The 15,832-nt window shown below is 45.1% G+C and overlaps 1 protein-coding gene across 1 annotated transcript in view; it reads left to right on the top strand.

Moving 5' to 3' along the window:
* DPP6 (dipeptidyl peptidase like 6) overlaps window positions 1-12,181 on the top strand; it is a 1,747,714-nt gene extending 1,735,533 nt beyond the window's left edge. The window contains exons 25-26 of the mRNA XM_029588457.1: window positions 22-95; window positions 10,476-12,181. Of these exons, the coding sequence (XP_029444317.1) occupies window positions 22-95; window positions 10,476-10,622 (221 nt within the window). The 3' untranslated portion in view covers window positions 10,623-12,181. The remainder of the gene's footprint in view (window positions 1-21; window positions 96-10,475) is intronic.
* The last annotated feature ends 3,651 nt before the right edge of the window (window positions 12,182-15,832 follow it).

Here is a 15,832-nt window from a genome sequence, read left to right on the forward strand (position 1 = left end):
AACATAAGCTTTGTTTTACAGAAAAGGTCCACTTCCAACACACAGCAGATCTCATCACACATTTAATAAGTGCTAAAGCTAATTACACATTGCAGGTAAGTACATGCTTCTTTCGCCATTTCAGCCAACAAGTATGTCAGTACACACACCTGTGTATGCCTTGAAATGTTAAAAATCAACATGCCAAATACTGTATATCCTTAACTATAAATGAAATAAGGGTTTTATGTTTGGAAAAGTCTCAGGTATCTTGCTGTTGGCAACAAAAGTTCTATGCTGGGAAATGATATAAAAACAACAAGTGGGCCTATGATTCCACCTTTAATTCTGGAGTTTAAGTCTCATGGATCAAATTAGACGTCCCGTTCAAGCGTTGTTTCTAGTTCTGCCTCAGGACAGAAGTTGACTAATGTGATTGTAACAGAAAAGGAAAGCTACTATGTACATATGTCATCTACTAGATACTAAAAAATACCTATGTGATTTTTTTTTTTTACAAAGAGGTAAATGTGAATCACCACCCTACGAAAAGGGAAAGAAGGTTCCCAAGGACATTGTGTACAGCTTTACCCAACTGTTGCAATGGACTGCCGAAGCCTTTGGTCCTGTATCATTAAATCTGTCTTCCATCACAATCCTTCATTACTTGAATCATGTATTAAAACAAAGAAGTTGATAGTAGGCCGGTGAGCGGGAAAGAATAATACCTGGGTAACGTCATCAGGATATTCAGCGGAGCATAGCTGGAGAAGTGTTTTCCTGAATATACCTGGCTAAGGATACCCGGGTAATTTTAGGGAAGCTGCCTTTCTAACCAGATTTACACTGCTGAATTTAGCCGGATAGCGCCGAATATCAGCACTCACCAGCTACGGTTTAACCTCATCCTTGGTACACCCTCATCACTGCCTCTTTCTTATCTGGCTAAGTTTTGTATAGGTAATGAGTTACCCAGACAAACTGTAGCTGGTCAGCGGAAGAAAACATTCAAATCCTGGGTTTTTGTCTGGGCATCTCAAAACATTACCCTAACAAACACTTTGGGGTAGATTTTCAAACCGCGCAAATTGGCGTACTTTTGCTGGCGCATCAGGCGCAAGCAAAAGTACGCGGGATTTTAGTAGATACGCGCGTAGCCGCTAAAATCCTGGATCGGCGCGCGCAAGGCTATGGATTCCGTAAAGTCGGCGCGCGCCGAGCCGCGCAGCCTACCCCCGTTCCCTCCGAGGCCGCTCCGAAATCGGAGCGGCCTTGGAGGGAACTTTCTTTTGCCCTCCCCTCACCTTCCCCTCCCTTCCCCTACCTAACCCACCACGCCCGGCCCTGTCTAAACCCCCCCTTACCTTTGTCGGGGGATTTACGCCTCCCGGAGGGAGACGTAAATCCCCGCGCGCCAGCGGGCCGCTAGCGCGCCGGGACGCAACCTGGGGGCGCGTACGGAGGGTGTGGCCACGCCCCCGGACCACCCCGGGCCGTAACCACGCCCCCGGGCCCGCCCCCAAAACGCTGCCGACACGCCCCCAAAACGCTGCGCCGACCGGGCCCGCCCCCGACACGCCCCCTCAGAAAACCCCGGGACTTACACGAGTCCCGGGGCTCTGCGCGCGCCGGTAGGCCTATGTAAAATAGGCGCACTGGCGCGCAGGGCCCTGCTCGCCTAAATCCGCCCGGATTTAGGCGGATTTAGGCGAGCAGGGCTCTTAAAATCCGCCCCTTTGAATATAGACGTTAAAATTCACAGATTGGGGTTGGGTGGGGAGGGGGGAGTATTTTCAGTAGCCTGCATAATTGCAAAGTACGTACACACTTATAACACTACCCGGGTAGTACAGAAGAATACACTATTCACAGAGTACCTTACACCTGCTATTTGTGCAGATGGGCTGAGGGAAGGATGGGGGGGATAGGTAAAATAGCTTGCGTACTTTTGAAAATCCCATGTACATACTTGTACTGTTTTCCTCACCCAATTGAAACCCCCCACCTGGAACTCATCTTTTTCATCCAGCTAAAGAAATGCATGCTCTAGAAGTCATGAGTGCTTATAGCTGGACAGAGGGCTGTTTTCAGCCAGGCCAGTCTACCCAGGTAAATTGATTTTGATAATTGCCCTGCAGAAGTATAAAATTGATTCTTTTGTTTTCTCCCTCCTGTGTGTTGAATGAAATAAGCATGTTGTCCTACTCAGTAGTATTTTTACATACATCTTACGGTAGCCAGAAAGGAAGAAAAGTGCCCTAATATTATATAATGATTTTTAGAGCTATGAAATTGCAATATAGCATCTGTCCTTTGATACTGCATTTCTACAATATAGTGCAGCATCAGCACAAACAGGCCGATCCAATACAGCGTGCTCAGCCAGTGCACTGTTTAACCCGTGGTTAGAGGCAGGTTTTGGATGTGCATCCATAACCCCCTTATTTCATAAGGGTATTTGCGCATCCAAAATGCCCCCTCCCCCCCCCCCCCCCAACACACACACACACACACACACACACACAGTTAAGTGACTCGGGCTGACTTACACATAGCTAGGTACAGCCAACCAGCATTGGTGGTATAGTGGTGAGCATGGCTGCCTTCCAAGCACCTAACCTGGGTTCAACTCCTAGCCAATGTATCAAAAAATGGACCTGAAACCTAGGCTGCCAAGAGCAGGCATTAATTTCTGAGCAGCCTAAAAAAGTGTACTTTTTTAGGCTGCACAGGTTAAGAAAACAGATGCTCGTAAAATTAAGCATCTGTTTTCCTAACCCGCTGACAGCCACCTCTCCTGGGCGTCCGCTGCCAAGGAGGCTCCAGGGGCGCACATTTGACCCTAGCACCTCCTCGGCATCTCTATAGTAGCTTCCTTGCTTTTGTTAAATTTAAGTAGCTTTAGATTTCAATCTGAAATTCAAGTTCCACCTCTAACATCAGCACTTTAACACTTATTTACACATTTATTCACAAAAAATCTGAGAGAGCACACCATGTGGTAGGCATGAAAAAAACTCTGAATTCTGATCTTTTTCTGAGATCATTCAGAATGGTCTATCAGTCCTATCACGTATCTCCATTAGTCACCAACTGTAGATAATTGAAGGTTCAAATAAGAAGGGCTTATAAATTACACCACTACTTTTTTCCAGTGCACTGCCTGTGAAGTAGCAAAAAGGGAGCTGCCGACTATCCCAGGTGACCTAATCGGCAGGATGCCTGCCGATTGGTTCGCCTCTCCCACCCCGCCTCCCCGAGGACAGGATACTTCCTGGGGACAACGAACAATGGGCAGGTGCGCTGGCGCGGGTGCGCGCGCACAGCGGCCCCCCCCCGGGTACCGGCACGGCGGGTGCCTGGCACCCATATTATTCCCGGGCACCCCGATACTTCGTCGTGGTGCCCTTCTCTTCTCTCTGTGGCCTCTTTGCAGCTTCCTCCGGCTACTTCACAGGCAGTGCACTGGGGGAGGCAGCCTGGTAAGGGACTTGAGGCCTTCACGGAAGGAGAGGAGAGGGGCTGGCAGTTTCAACAGCAGCAGCAGCGGGAGGTGATGAAGTCCCATTAAAATGTGTCAGTACTCCATTTCAGTATGCTCACCATATACTATTCAAACCCCCCCCCCACACACACACACACAATACACAGAACTAGGGGTAAAAAAAGACAATTAAGTGGGGTGTAATTTTCAAACCAGCCTCATTGGGACAATGTTTCCAGGCACTTTTTACTCACATGTAGGGTTTAGGGATGTGCAGAGGGACGCCATATGTTGCATTCGGGATTCGTATTCGTCGGGGGGGCAGATACGTTGCATTCAGCAAGGGGACCCACCGATACATTTATCCGTTAATTCCTATTCGTTTCCCCGCTAAAATTAAATTACAACCCCCACCCTCCTGACCCCCCCCCCCCCCCAAGACTTACCAAAACTCCCTGGTGGTCCAGCGGGGGGTCCGGGAGCCATCCCCCTGCACTCACACCCTCGGCTGCTGGATTCAAAATGGCGCCGATAGCCTTTGACCTACTATCCTGTTTCCCCGAAAATAAGACAGTGTCTTATATTAATTTTTGCTACCAAAGATGCACTAGGCCTTATTTTCAGGGGATGTCTAATACCGTTGAGCTGCTGGCTGCCCCTGCGTCAGCCATGTCCCACCAGTGTGCTGTCAGAGAGAGGTAGGAGTGTGCAGCATTCATGGTAGTCAGCTTGGGCTGACTCTGCTGCTTTTGAACCTCTGCACACTGCTTGGAAGGGGTCCCCCGACTGGTACTGCCACCATCCCCAGATGTCAGTAATCTTGCTGCCACTGTCACTGCTGCCACATGGCTATTGGGGAGGCGCCGATTGCTGCTACTGACACTGAAGCCCATTCTGCTGCCTCCTCTGTGCAGGCCCCGTGGGCTTCCACTTCCTCCATGCTGATCTTGTACATTGTGAGATCCGCATAGAGAAAGTGCTATTCTTGCACATTCCCAAAGATTACATGTGCCAATCACTAAAAAGTAATTTATTTTTTTATTTTACCTTTGCTGGCTGATGTTAGTTTTCTAATCGGTTGGTCACAGGCTTTTTTTTTCCCCACCTTCCCTTTCTTATTTTTTTGCCAATTCCTTTTATATTGTCCTTTTTTCTTCCGTATTTCTTTTCTCTCCATCTTCTTCCCTCAAACACAGTCAGGTTCTCATTCTCACATGCATTTCTCTCTCACACACACAGGCTCTCACTGTCACATGCTGTCTCTCATACAATCATTCATACACACAGTCTCTCACTGGCACATGCTGTCTGACTCTCACACAGACAGGCTGTCTCTCACTCCCACATGCTTTCTTGCTCAAGCATAGGCTCTCACCGTCACACGCTGTCTCTCTCACACACACAGAGGCTCTCACATGCTGCCTCTGCAAACATTCAGATCCTCACTCCCACACACAATCTCTCAACTCATCTCATACACGCACGCACACACCCTCTACAGACCCTCAGCCTCTCTCTCACCTCTGGGCCTCCTCTTCGCGGGTCGCCGCAGGATGGGCTCTGCAGCGGCCCTGAACTTCTCGGGCCTCTTCCTCGCTACCGGGCCTCTTCCTCTTCCTCGGCCCTGCTACCGGGGCCTCCTCTTCCTCTTCCTCGGTCCTGCTACCGGGCCTCTTCCTCTTCTTGGGCCGCTGCGACTTGGGATTTGCAGCAGCCCGCGGCAGCTCCTCCTCTTCTGTACGCGCTGATGCTTTTCCTCCTTCCTGCCCACGTGGCTCCGGCAACGTTTACTTCCGGGGCGCACAGGCAGGAAGGAGGAAGAGCATCAGCGCGTTTGAACACAATCTTTTTCTTCAGGCAAGGAGGCTCAGCGGCCGCATGAGCCTCCTTGTGCCCGGGGGCATTGGCTCCCCTCGGGATACCACTGCTCGCGTCTGCCCCTAATACCTTGGAAACTTTATTTAAAAAAAAAAAAAAAATGACATCACAGGATTGACCGGCCCACCGGGGGAAGCCCGATCCCCCGATAGGTCAATCCACCCCTGTTTACAAGGGATGGCTTACTTTCAGGGGAGGTCTTATATTTAGGAATTCGGCAAAATCTCTACTAGGTCTTATTTTTGGGGGATGTCTTATTTTCGGGGAAACACGGTATGTCACAGGGGCTACCGGTGCCATTGGTCAGCCCCTGTCACATGGCCGTTGGTGCCATTTTGTGCTCCTACCATGTGACAGGGGCTGACCAATGGCACCGGTAGCCCCTGTGACATAGTAAGGGCAAAGGCTATCGGCGCCATTGTTGTTTCATGTTAGCTCAGGGTCAATTATTACTCCTAGATTTCGTACTTTAGTTGCTAGCTCAGCGGTTTGGTTATTTTTAGTTGTGAGTGTTGGTTGGATGTGGTGTATGTTTTTACGTTCAAGGTGTAGGAATTCCGTTTTGTCGATGTTTATTACCAGTTCCATCTGATTTAAGAGCTGTTTAATTATCTCAAGATACATATTAGCAAGTTTCATTGTTTCTTCAAAATTGCTTATTCATTAATAGCAGTTTATCGACTTTTCCTCTAGGAACTTATCCAAACCTTATTTAAACCCAGCTACACTAACTGCTATAACCACATCCTCTAACAATGAATTCCAGAGCTTAACTATGTGCCTCTGGTTCGCCTCCGCTCCCTGCAACAATAAACATGGTATATGTTGAAGTTTCACATCATAGGTGTGTAAGTGTCTAAAGAATGTCTATGGTAACAATCAATGCAGGTCCTCAACTTCTCTTTCTGCCCTTCCTTATACTCCCATGAACATATAAATAGTGTACCCCTTCCAAATATATCATTTGTGTTACCACGGACTTTAACTCTGCCTGCCTAGCTGCTGAGGTATTTGAAAGTGTTACTTATTGGCTCTAGACCTGGTGCACTTCAAGCTCTTTTATCACGTTGAGATCATATGGTTGATTAGGAAACCTGGCAAATAATAATCTGTTTCATTGGGTCTGGAGGTGAGTACCAGTCTCCTACTAAAAAGGCACGCCCTCTATGTCCAGAACACAGGTCCAACTATAATATCATGCCTCATACAGCAAACACCAAGCTTTTAGTGCAGTGCCCTACTCTTCACCCCAGAGGCTTTGGACCCAAGGGCTGGATGGCACTCTTCTCTGTGGGCACTTGTGGCCTACATCATGATAGTAGGTATGACCACACTAGCTATATGCCATGTACATACATTAGCACTAGGTATCTTATATAAATTACTCACCGTGCTGCTGGTCAGGCTGTTGAGGTGTCCAGGTTTCCCACCCCAGTCACAGCTGACTGTGAGATGATGGACAGCACCATCCTCTCCGCCGCTGTGAAGGTGACCTGTGAGTCAGGGCCCTCTGCTTCCTTCCGTGCCTGTTTCCTTTTGACAAGACGGCGCAGATCTTAGTACCATTTGTGGCATAATTCAGCCACGCTCCTGTTGTTTTTAAAAACAGCATTGATCTTTTGCCAAATGCACTCCCGGATGTGTTTTCTTTGGTAGGAGCCCACAGTTTTGACCCTCTCGCCATACAGAGCACTGTAAGCCTTCATCACTTCCTTAACAAGGAGCTCAACTTCCCTGGGCAGGAAATTAGGCTTATGTATGTGTCCTGGCTGGCCTTGAGACATGGTGAGCCATCTCTTCTATACGCCATTATTACTCTTGTCCATATAAGGCTTCTATCATTCCATGTAAATCTGGCCTACCTTATGTCTGTTATTGAGTGTGACATAGTAACCCACTGAACATCCATGCTAGTAATGACATAATACCCAATAATTAAAATGGCAGTTAATCAAGAAAAATAAAAAGCCGCCTTTGCTTACCCTCTCCAGCAACTCTCCTACTCCTTTCCCTTGCAGGTCAATAGCACTCACCAGAAGCAGCAGTGGCTGCTGAAGCTATGTCCTCACAGTCCTCTTCCTTAGGGCCCACAACCAGTCACAACCAGTCTCTGTCTCACACAGACCAGTAACCTCCCTAACTAGAATATCTTCCTCACACACACACACACCAGTCTCCTCCCTGACCCGTCTCTGTCTCTCTCTCACACACACACACCAGTCACCTCCCTGGCCCGTCTCTGTCTCTCTCACACACACACATACACACCAGTCACCTCCCTGACCAATCTCTGTCTCTCACACCCACACACACACACCAGTCACCTCCCTGACCAGTCTCTATCTCTCACACCCACACACACACACCAGTCACCTCCCTGACCAGTCTCTGTCTCTCACACACACACCAGTCACCTCCCTGACCAATCTGTCTCTCACACCCACACACACCCACCAGTCACCTCTCTGACCAATCTCTGTCTCTCACACCCACACACACCAGTCACCTTCCTGACCAGTCTCTGGTTCTCACACCCACCCACACACACACACCAGTCACCTCCCTGACCAGTCTCTGTCTCTCACACACACACCAGTCACCTCCCTGACCAATCTGTCTCTCACACCCACACACACCCACCAGTCACCTCTCTGACCAATCTCTGTCTCTCACACCCACACACACCAGTCACCTTCCTGACCAATCTCTGTCTCTCACACACAGACACCAGTCACCTCACTGACCAGTCTCTTTCTCCCTCACACAGACACCAGTCACCTTCCTGACTGTCTCTCTCACACAGACACCAGTCACCTCGCTGACTATTCTCTGTCTCCCCCACACACACCAGTCACCTCCCTGACCAGTCTCTGTCTCTCACACACACATACACACACCAATCACCTCCCTGACCAGTCTCTGTCTCACACACACATACACACACACCAGTCATCTTCCTGACCAGTCTCTCTCTCACAGAAATACATCACCTCTGACTAGTCTCTCTCTCAATCACACACATGCTCTGTCACCTACATACAAGCTCTCAATCACACACAAATGCTCTTGCTCCCATTCTACCACAACCCACAAAGCTGCCACTCACGCATCCAGGCACCCATTCTACTACCCACGCACTTAGGCACCCATTCTACCACACACACACACAAAGCTGCCATGCACGCACCCAGGCACCCATTCTATCACACACACACACAAAGCTGCCACTCATGCACCCATTGTACCACACACACACAAGCTCTCACTCATGCACCCAAGCACCATTCTACCACACACACACACAGAAAGCTGCTACTCATGTACCCAGGCACCCATTCTACCACACACACAAGCTCTCACCCAGGCACCCAAGCACCATTCTAACACACACACACACAAAGCTGCCACTCACGCACCCAGGCATCCATTCTATCACACACACACACACAAAGCTGCCACTCATGCACCCAGGCACCCATTCTATCACACACACACACACACACACACACAAAGCTGCCACTCATGCACCCAGGCACCCATTCTACCACACACACAAGCTCTCACCCAGGCACCCAAGCACCATTCTAACACACACACACACACAAAGCTGCCACTCACGCACCCAGGCATCCATTCTATCACACACACACACACAAAGCTGCCACTCATGCACCCAGGCACCCATTCTATCACACACACACCCAAAGCTGCCACTCATCAGTAGCATGGGATCTTCTTAGTGTATGGGTAATTGCCAGGTTCTTGTGGCCTGGTTTGGCCTCTGTTGGAAACAGGATGCTGGGCTTGATGGACCCTTGGTCTGACCCAGCATGGCAATTTCTTATGTTCTTATGCACCCATTGTACCACACACACACAAAGCTGCCACTCACGCACCCAGGCACCTTCTCTCACACACACAAGCTCACATGGAGCCTCTTCTCATTGTTTGCTCCAATAGTCTGGCCTCCGCTTATCAGCCACTGTTGGCCTGACCTCTGGCAGCGTGCAACATCTCTCCAGCCGCCACCGGCCTGGCCTCCAGCGGCGGCACACAGGTCTCTCCACTCTTCAGCCAGCGGTGGTGCGCAGCGTCTCTCCATTCTTCGGGGAGAAGGGAAGCACAAGCGGGGCAGTGGGACACCGGGAGCCGCGACACACTGGTTGAGAACTGCTGCTGTAAAGAAATACTTCCATAGATTGCTCCACAGGCTACTCCCTTTCATTCTCATCCCAAGACCCCCTCATTCCAGAATCTCACTTCCATTGAAAGAGACCTGCCTGCTATGCATTGACACCTTCTCTATCCTATCTCCCCATCCTGCCTTTTCTCTAGTGTATATGTATTTAGATCTAAAAGTAATGTAACATCAGTTTTTAAAAAGGGCTCCAGGGGAGAGCCAAGTAATTATAGACCAGTGAGCTTGATGTCTGTGCCGGGTACAGATCTGACCATGCAGATAAGCATAGGTTTTGCAAAGATTTAGCTAACCTATTTGGATTCTTTGAAATGTGTGAATAAGGGTAAGCTGATTAACATAGTATATTAGGACTGTCAGAAAGTGTTTGATAAAGACTCCTCAGAAAACTAAAAGGTCATGGAATAGCAGACTGGCTTACTGTGGATTGGTAACTGGTTAAAAAATAGGAAACTTAAAGTAGGTGTAGATGGCCACTTTACTGAGTTGAGAGAGTTAAATAATGGAGTTCCCCAGGGATCTATATGGGAACCTGTGCTATTTAACTTACTCATTAACAATCTGGAAAGGGGAGCAAGGAGTGAACTGATTAAATCTGCACAAGACACAAATAGATTCAAAGTAGTTACAACACAAGCAGACCATGTGAAATTGCAGAAGGAGCTTGTGAGACCGATCTGGGCATCTAGCAGCCCATCCATTGTAGAGCTCCTGAAAACTAGGGGGTGCTCCAGAACCGGCTTGAGAGACACCAGTGGAGAGTAAATGCACTCGTTCCAAAGCAGACACAAATCTCTGGTCACATGGGGTGCTTTATGCTTCTGTAAACCACTCTACACAGCCCAAGATAAGGTTCAGAAAGAATACTAATGAGTGGCCCATTTCTTCGCCGCAGAGTCAGTCTCTCCACTGTAACACCATATTCTTCCTTTGCAGATATACCCAGATGAAAATCATTACATTAGCAACACCGCAGTGGAGCAACACTTGCATAAGTCAATTATAAATTTCTTTAAGGAATGTTTCAGGAGTCAAGACAAAATTCCAGTAGCCGCAATGGAAGAAGAAGAGGAGGAAGATTAACCTTTGCTCATGCTCAGCGTACAGCTGTTCTTTATCTAACAATATGCAACTGAATCGTGTTCCTGGGTGAAACAAAAAAAAAAAACAAAAGAAAAGTTACATTTAGCATGTATTTAACAAAACTGAAAGCAGTGTCCCTGACTGCTTATCTGACTGAGCTTCTTCCTGGATGGAGGAACCTGAAGCATGGTGAACTCAGCAGAAGCTGCCGTTGGACGGCGCTGTTATCATTCTGTGGCCGCCAAACCACTGGTGTGTTACCCCTGAGGACCACCTCCAGGACTGCTTTAAAATTACAAGTGCCCTGTTTTCCATTCCAAGAAACTAACCAGTATCAGTAAAAGCCCACCGTCCTTGTAACTGTACCATATTAAGAAGTCATTTGTGTCAGACAAAACTAATATGTGGAAAAGATTATAGCACAATTATTTCAAAGACACTAATTCAGAGTTTTGCTTGCTGTTCGCCACACTTCAAAGATGCATCATTGCTATGGGGCTGCTTTGACGAGCAAAGACTTTTACAAGCTATCTTTCCAAGTAAAATAGTGTATAACATTAAGTCATTATGCCTATTTTTTTACACAGGTTCAGGGCTTATTTCCAGTGTCTTTTTTTATTTGAATTAGATCATCCCTTTGTTTATTTCATGCAATGGAAGAGACTGAAACCAGTGTGCTGTTTTAGAGGATGTTTGCTTCAGATATTGTAGATACTAATGACAGATTAGCAAGCCTTTTTTTCTACCATAGTTAAAGAAGTACTTAAATTACTGTACAGATATGCCATGAAATTTCATTTTGAATTTGGTTAATGCATCTCCTTCATTATAAATAATCAACTGTATATCTAATATTTGAGTTTAAGAAAAGCATTTATTAGATCACAGCAAGCTTGTTGAAACTCCGCAACATCACCATGATCACTACCTTTTATGTAACCTTTCAAGAATGTTTTCAGTTGGAAATTGTTCAGCCCTTTGTCCCGCCAGGTTAGCATTCATTTTGATGGCCCAATTACATTGATTTTGACCAAATGTACAGCCAGTGTTCATGTTGTATATTTCATTTCATTGTAGATATGGAATGTAAGCTATTTGTAAAAGCCCCAGTCAACTATTTAGTCTTGTGTTCAACATGCATGCTGACCCTCCTTTGCAAACCAGAATTCTTTAGGACTGCTGGCTTTAAATATAAAAACTAATGTACCTAATTTTACTCTTTGTACAGCTCGAATGTCGATGCAGGTTTCTATATTTTTACATAGTACCATGAGTAATCTCACGTCCTGTCGGCAATTATGTATTAATATTGTTCTTCAGTGTTTCTTATTTTTATCTTAGAGCTTTGAATGTTAGTTGTGCTACTTTGATCTTCTCGAAAGATGTTTCATTGAACACACTTTTTTCCCCCTTAATTTTAGTTTACATCAAAATGTTGTGACAACAAAAAAGCTGCTTTCTTCCGTGAAATGCCAAACAGCAAAAAGAAGGATGTTGTTAACAGTATGCTATGGTGATCGGCTATAAAGTTTAAGAGGATTCTGACCTGAGACATGTACAATTTTCTGTGTCCACAATTTTCTATATAAGGAAAGTTAGACTTTGGCATGGTAGCGTTGGTCATCCATGGAATAAAACATTATTTTACCATCTTGTTGTTTCTGTTTTTAAAGTACATCTATTATTATAGATTTATAGGGTAAGCCAAGGTCAAAGCCAGAAAGTCATAACCCAAGAACAAAGGCAGATAAACAAGATTTGTTTCCAAAGCTACACAGAAAGTCAGTGGCAAGGACTTCTCGATCATCATAGGCCAATTCTTAAACCACTAGATCATCTATACCTCCTATTTTTAGCTATATTTGATTAGCTGATCTGCATAAATAAATTGCAATTTAATGGCATTTTTTACTGCAGATAATACCATAGAACGCTGTAGTGGGCCCTATGAAAAAATTGTAACATGCACATTAAGACCCTTTTGCATGCAATAAAAATAGTGCTTTGCATTATCGGCTCGCTTTTAAAAGGGTCACACGTGTAAAAAACGGGGGTTATGCACGTAGCCAGGCCTTGCGCATGCCGCGCACATTTTTAGAATGGGTCTGGCCAGCTGTTCTGAAATCACTTTGTGCATAACCCCCATTATGTGTCAAAGTGCTAGACCCTGAAAAAGGGGTGGGCCGGGAGCATGACCTGGACGGCGAGGGGTGGGGGTGGGCTGGGACAGCGCTATTAGCCACCGTCCCAGGGAAGCATGCGCCAGCAGCCGGCCAGCAAGCAGAGATTACTTCTGCTCCCGGAGAGCAATAAATATTAAAATAAAAAAATTAGGGATAGGCAGGGTTAGGTTAGGGGTCGGGGAAGAGGTAGGAAGGGTAGGGTTATGGATAGAAACGTTCCCTCCCAGTCTGCTCCTTAATTGGAGTAGACTGGGAGGGAACTGGGGGAGGCCCGATTGCGGCACCACACATATTTTTCTAATATTCCCCCTATGCGCAGAGCAGACCACCTGCCCACATGTGTGCATGCGGACATGAAAATGAGTCGCACATGTGCGCGTGGGACCCATATTTTATAACCTGGGACCCATATTTTATAACATGTGCACGCCGACGCTTGCCATATCCTCTGTTTTCTGTGGTATCAATAAGGGCCAAAAATATAACAGCTGCCTTAGACTAGATGTTAAGAGGTACATAAATTAATTGCAGTCTGGCATACTGCAAGTGTTAACTAGTAGCGTTAACTAGGGATGTGCAATTGTTTCATACGTTGCATCTTCTAATATTTTTACGAGCATAAAATTGTACTTATGTGCATAAAGTAAGTACGTGTCCCACTTCAAGTCAATATAATTGTACACCTCTCCTTTTTGGTCAAAGTTTGCTATGGCTCCACTATAGAGATGCTTAAGCCATCAGAGACTGCCTAGCACGCCGATCTAGGTTGCCTTGAAAGTATTGTTTCATACCCTTCACCGGGATCATTTATAAGGCTGCGAGGAGTGTTCATTTGAAAAAATATTTAAAAAATATTCGGACCTTTGGAGTGATTCACTTCACCTTTATAAAGAAGTGAAATGATTAATGTTTTAAAGGATACACACAGAAAATTCACTTTTGAAAAAATATTTGCACATTGATTATACACTTTGGTTGGAGGAGGTTCGTTGATGATTAGATTGACAGTCAAATCACCCTGTTGGGGATTTATGATTATTGTATATGAAACGTTCCTCTCCTTCCATAAATATTTTTTTATAACGGTTGAATCACTATACTCTATTTTGAGAATTGAGGAATCCTATTTAAGAGAAGTCATACATGTAATATGAAGGATTTGTTTTGGGCTATTCTATTAATTCCACTATAGAGATGACATCTTTTTCATTTGGTTGGGCACAAAGATTCAATTTAATTTATTCTTTGGCACAACACTCGTGATCCAAATTTACATTTTCAGTTCATTATACATCCATCCCAGTTTGCCTTTCTAAATGTTTTAATTTTGGTCCACGATGGTTCTTTTTCTACCTATTTTCCATAAATCCACTGACCAGAATACTTTTATTTACAATACTAGCCACTACCAACATATGTTTTGGGTCAGTATCCCAGCCAGTCACTTTTTTTTGTTTGAACAGACTATGTTCATCTTGTCTGCATTTTTTAAATAATCCCATAATATGATGACCCAGTTTTTCTCTAGAGCTACCCTAAAAAGGTACTAAAAAACATGCCTTTAAGCAGGCACTCTGTGTTAACCACAATCTCCTTCTGGCTCCACGGTTGGTTGTTACATCAAACAGGCTGACTTGTGTCCTATCTTTTCCCGCCAGCGTTGGCCATATTTGTTTTATTATTAAACATTATACTATCCCCTTACCTTATTATACACGAGTTTCCCCATTTCACTTTTTATTATGGTAAGAACTTAAGAGACAGATTATTCTCATCGGAACTACAGGACATGGAGGCCCACAATATGTCTACTTTTGGTCATTATCCCTGTGGCCAGTACACTGCATGCCCTTTATCTTATTCTCTTTCACAGTTTGTTCACCCAATCTCTGGACAAATTTTTCCACTAACATCTACATTGAACACATTTTTCCACTAAGATGTACATCAGATTGTTCCACGGGAATTGTTTATGTAATTATTTGACCATGTCCCCTCTTGTATACGGCAAAACATGATGGATGCTTAAAACCTACATTTTTGAACGTCTTAGTTACATTCATAACTCTAGGGAAGAAGCACGATTAGTAACACATTGGTCTGAATTTAAATATTCAATCTCTGATTTACATTTTTTTGCTATCGAGGTTCTGTGCCCCCAGGATCATGATGGGAATTTTGAGGAATTGCTTATCTGTCATGAGCAGTGGTGAATATACACTTTGCAGACTCTTACACCTTCTGGCTTGAACCTTGAAACTGAATGGTCGGTGTTTTGTTTTGTTTTTTTTGTATTCTCCTTTGCTGCTCTTCTGTTGCCTTTTCTTTTGTCTTTATATTATACTGTATATGCTGATTATGATCTCACTGCTTTTGCCTCTGACAATAGCTTCTTAGTGGCAGCTCAACTTTTGCGCTGTCAAAATTCATGCATTCATCTCTGCAGGCTCTATCTGATTGGCTGCTTGATCTCATGTGATCATTGAGATTTTTTGTCACTGTTTTCTGCCCTTCTGTGACTGCTTATTCAGTAATTTTTGTAGGCTCTACCCAATTGGTTGCTCTACCCTATGTGATTCTCTCTATTCATTCTGAATCTCTGGCTCCACTATTGATGCAACTTGATCCTATGTTTTACTATGCTGTTCTTTTCTGATTGGCTATTTTGTATGATCTGGCCTTTTTGGCACAATTTTTTAATCCTATTCTTGCTACTCTTGGTGTAGTTGGTGCAAAGCTGTACTGAAATCACTTTGTGCAGGTTTTTGATTTGATGAATTCATGGTATGTATATTTCTATGTCTTGATATGTGCTGAGGGTTGTCTTGTGAATGCATTATGTCATTCATATTGATTTATTCTTTCTTTACAGTTTGACATGTCCCTCCCCACACAGTTGCACAGTGAAACATGGACCGTGTGGGAGGACCTGTGTACATGAATTTAGGAAGTTGACTAAATTAATTCAAAGGTATATACGGATCACTTTATGTGATTTTTTTTTTTTTTAAACAAAGGGTTTAGCTA

The sequence above is a fragment of the Rhinatrema bivittatum genome, chromosome 2 (assembly GCF_901001135.1).
Source record: "Rhinatrema bivittatum chromosome 2, aRhiBiv1.1, whole genome shotgun sequence".
NCBI classification, from domain to species: Eukaryota; Metazoa; Chordata; class Amphibia; order Gymnophiona; family Rhinatrematidae; genus Rhinatrema; species Rhinatrema bivittatum.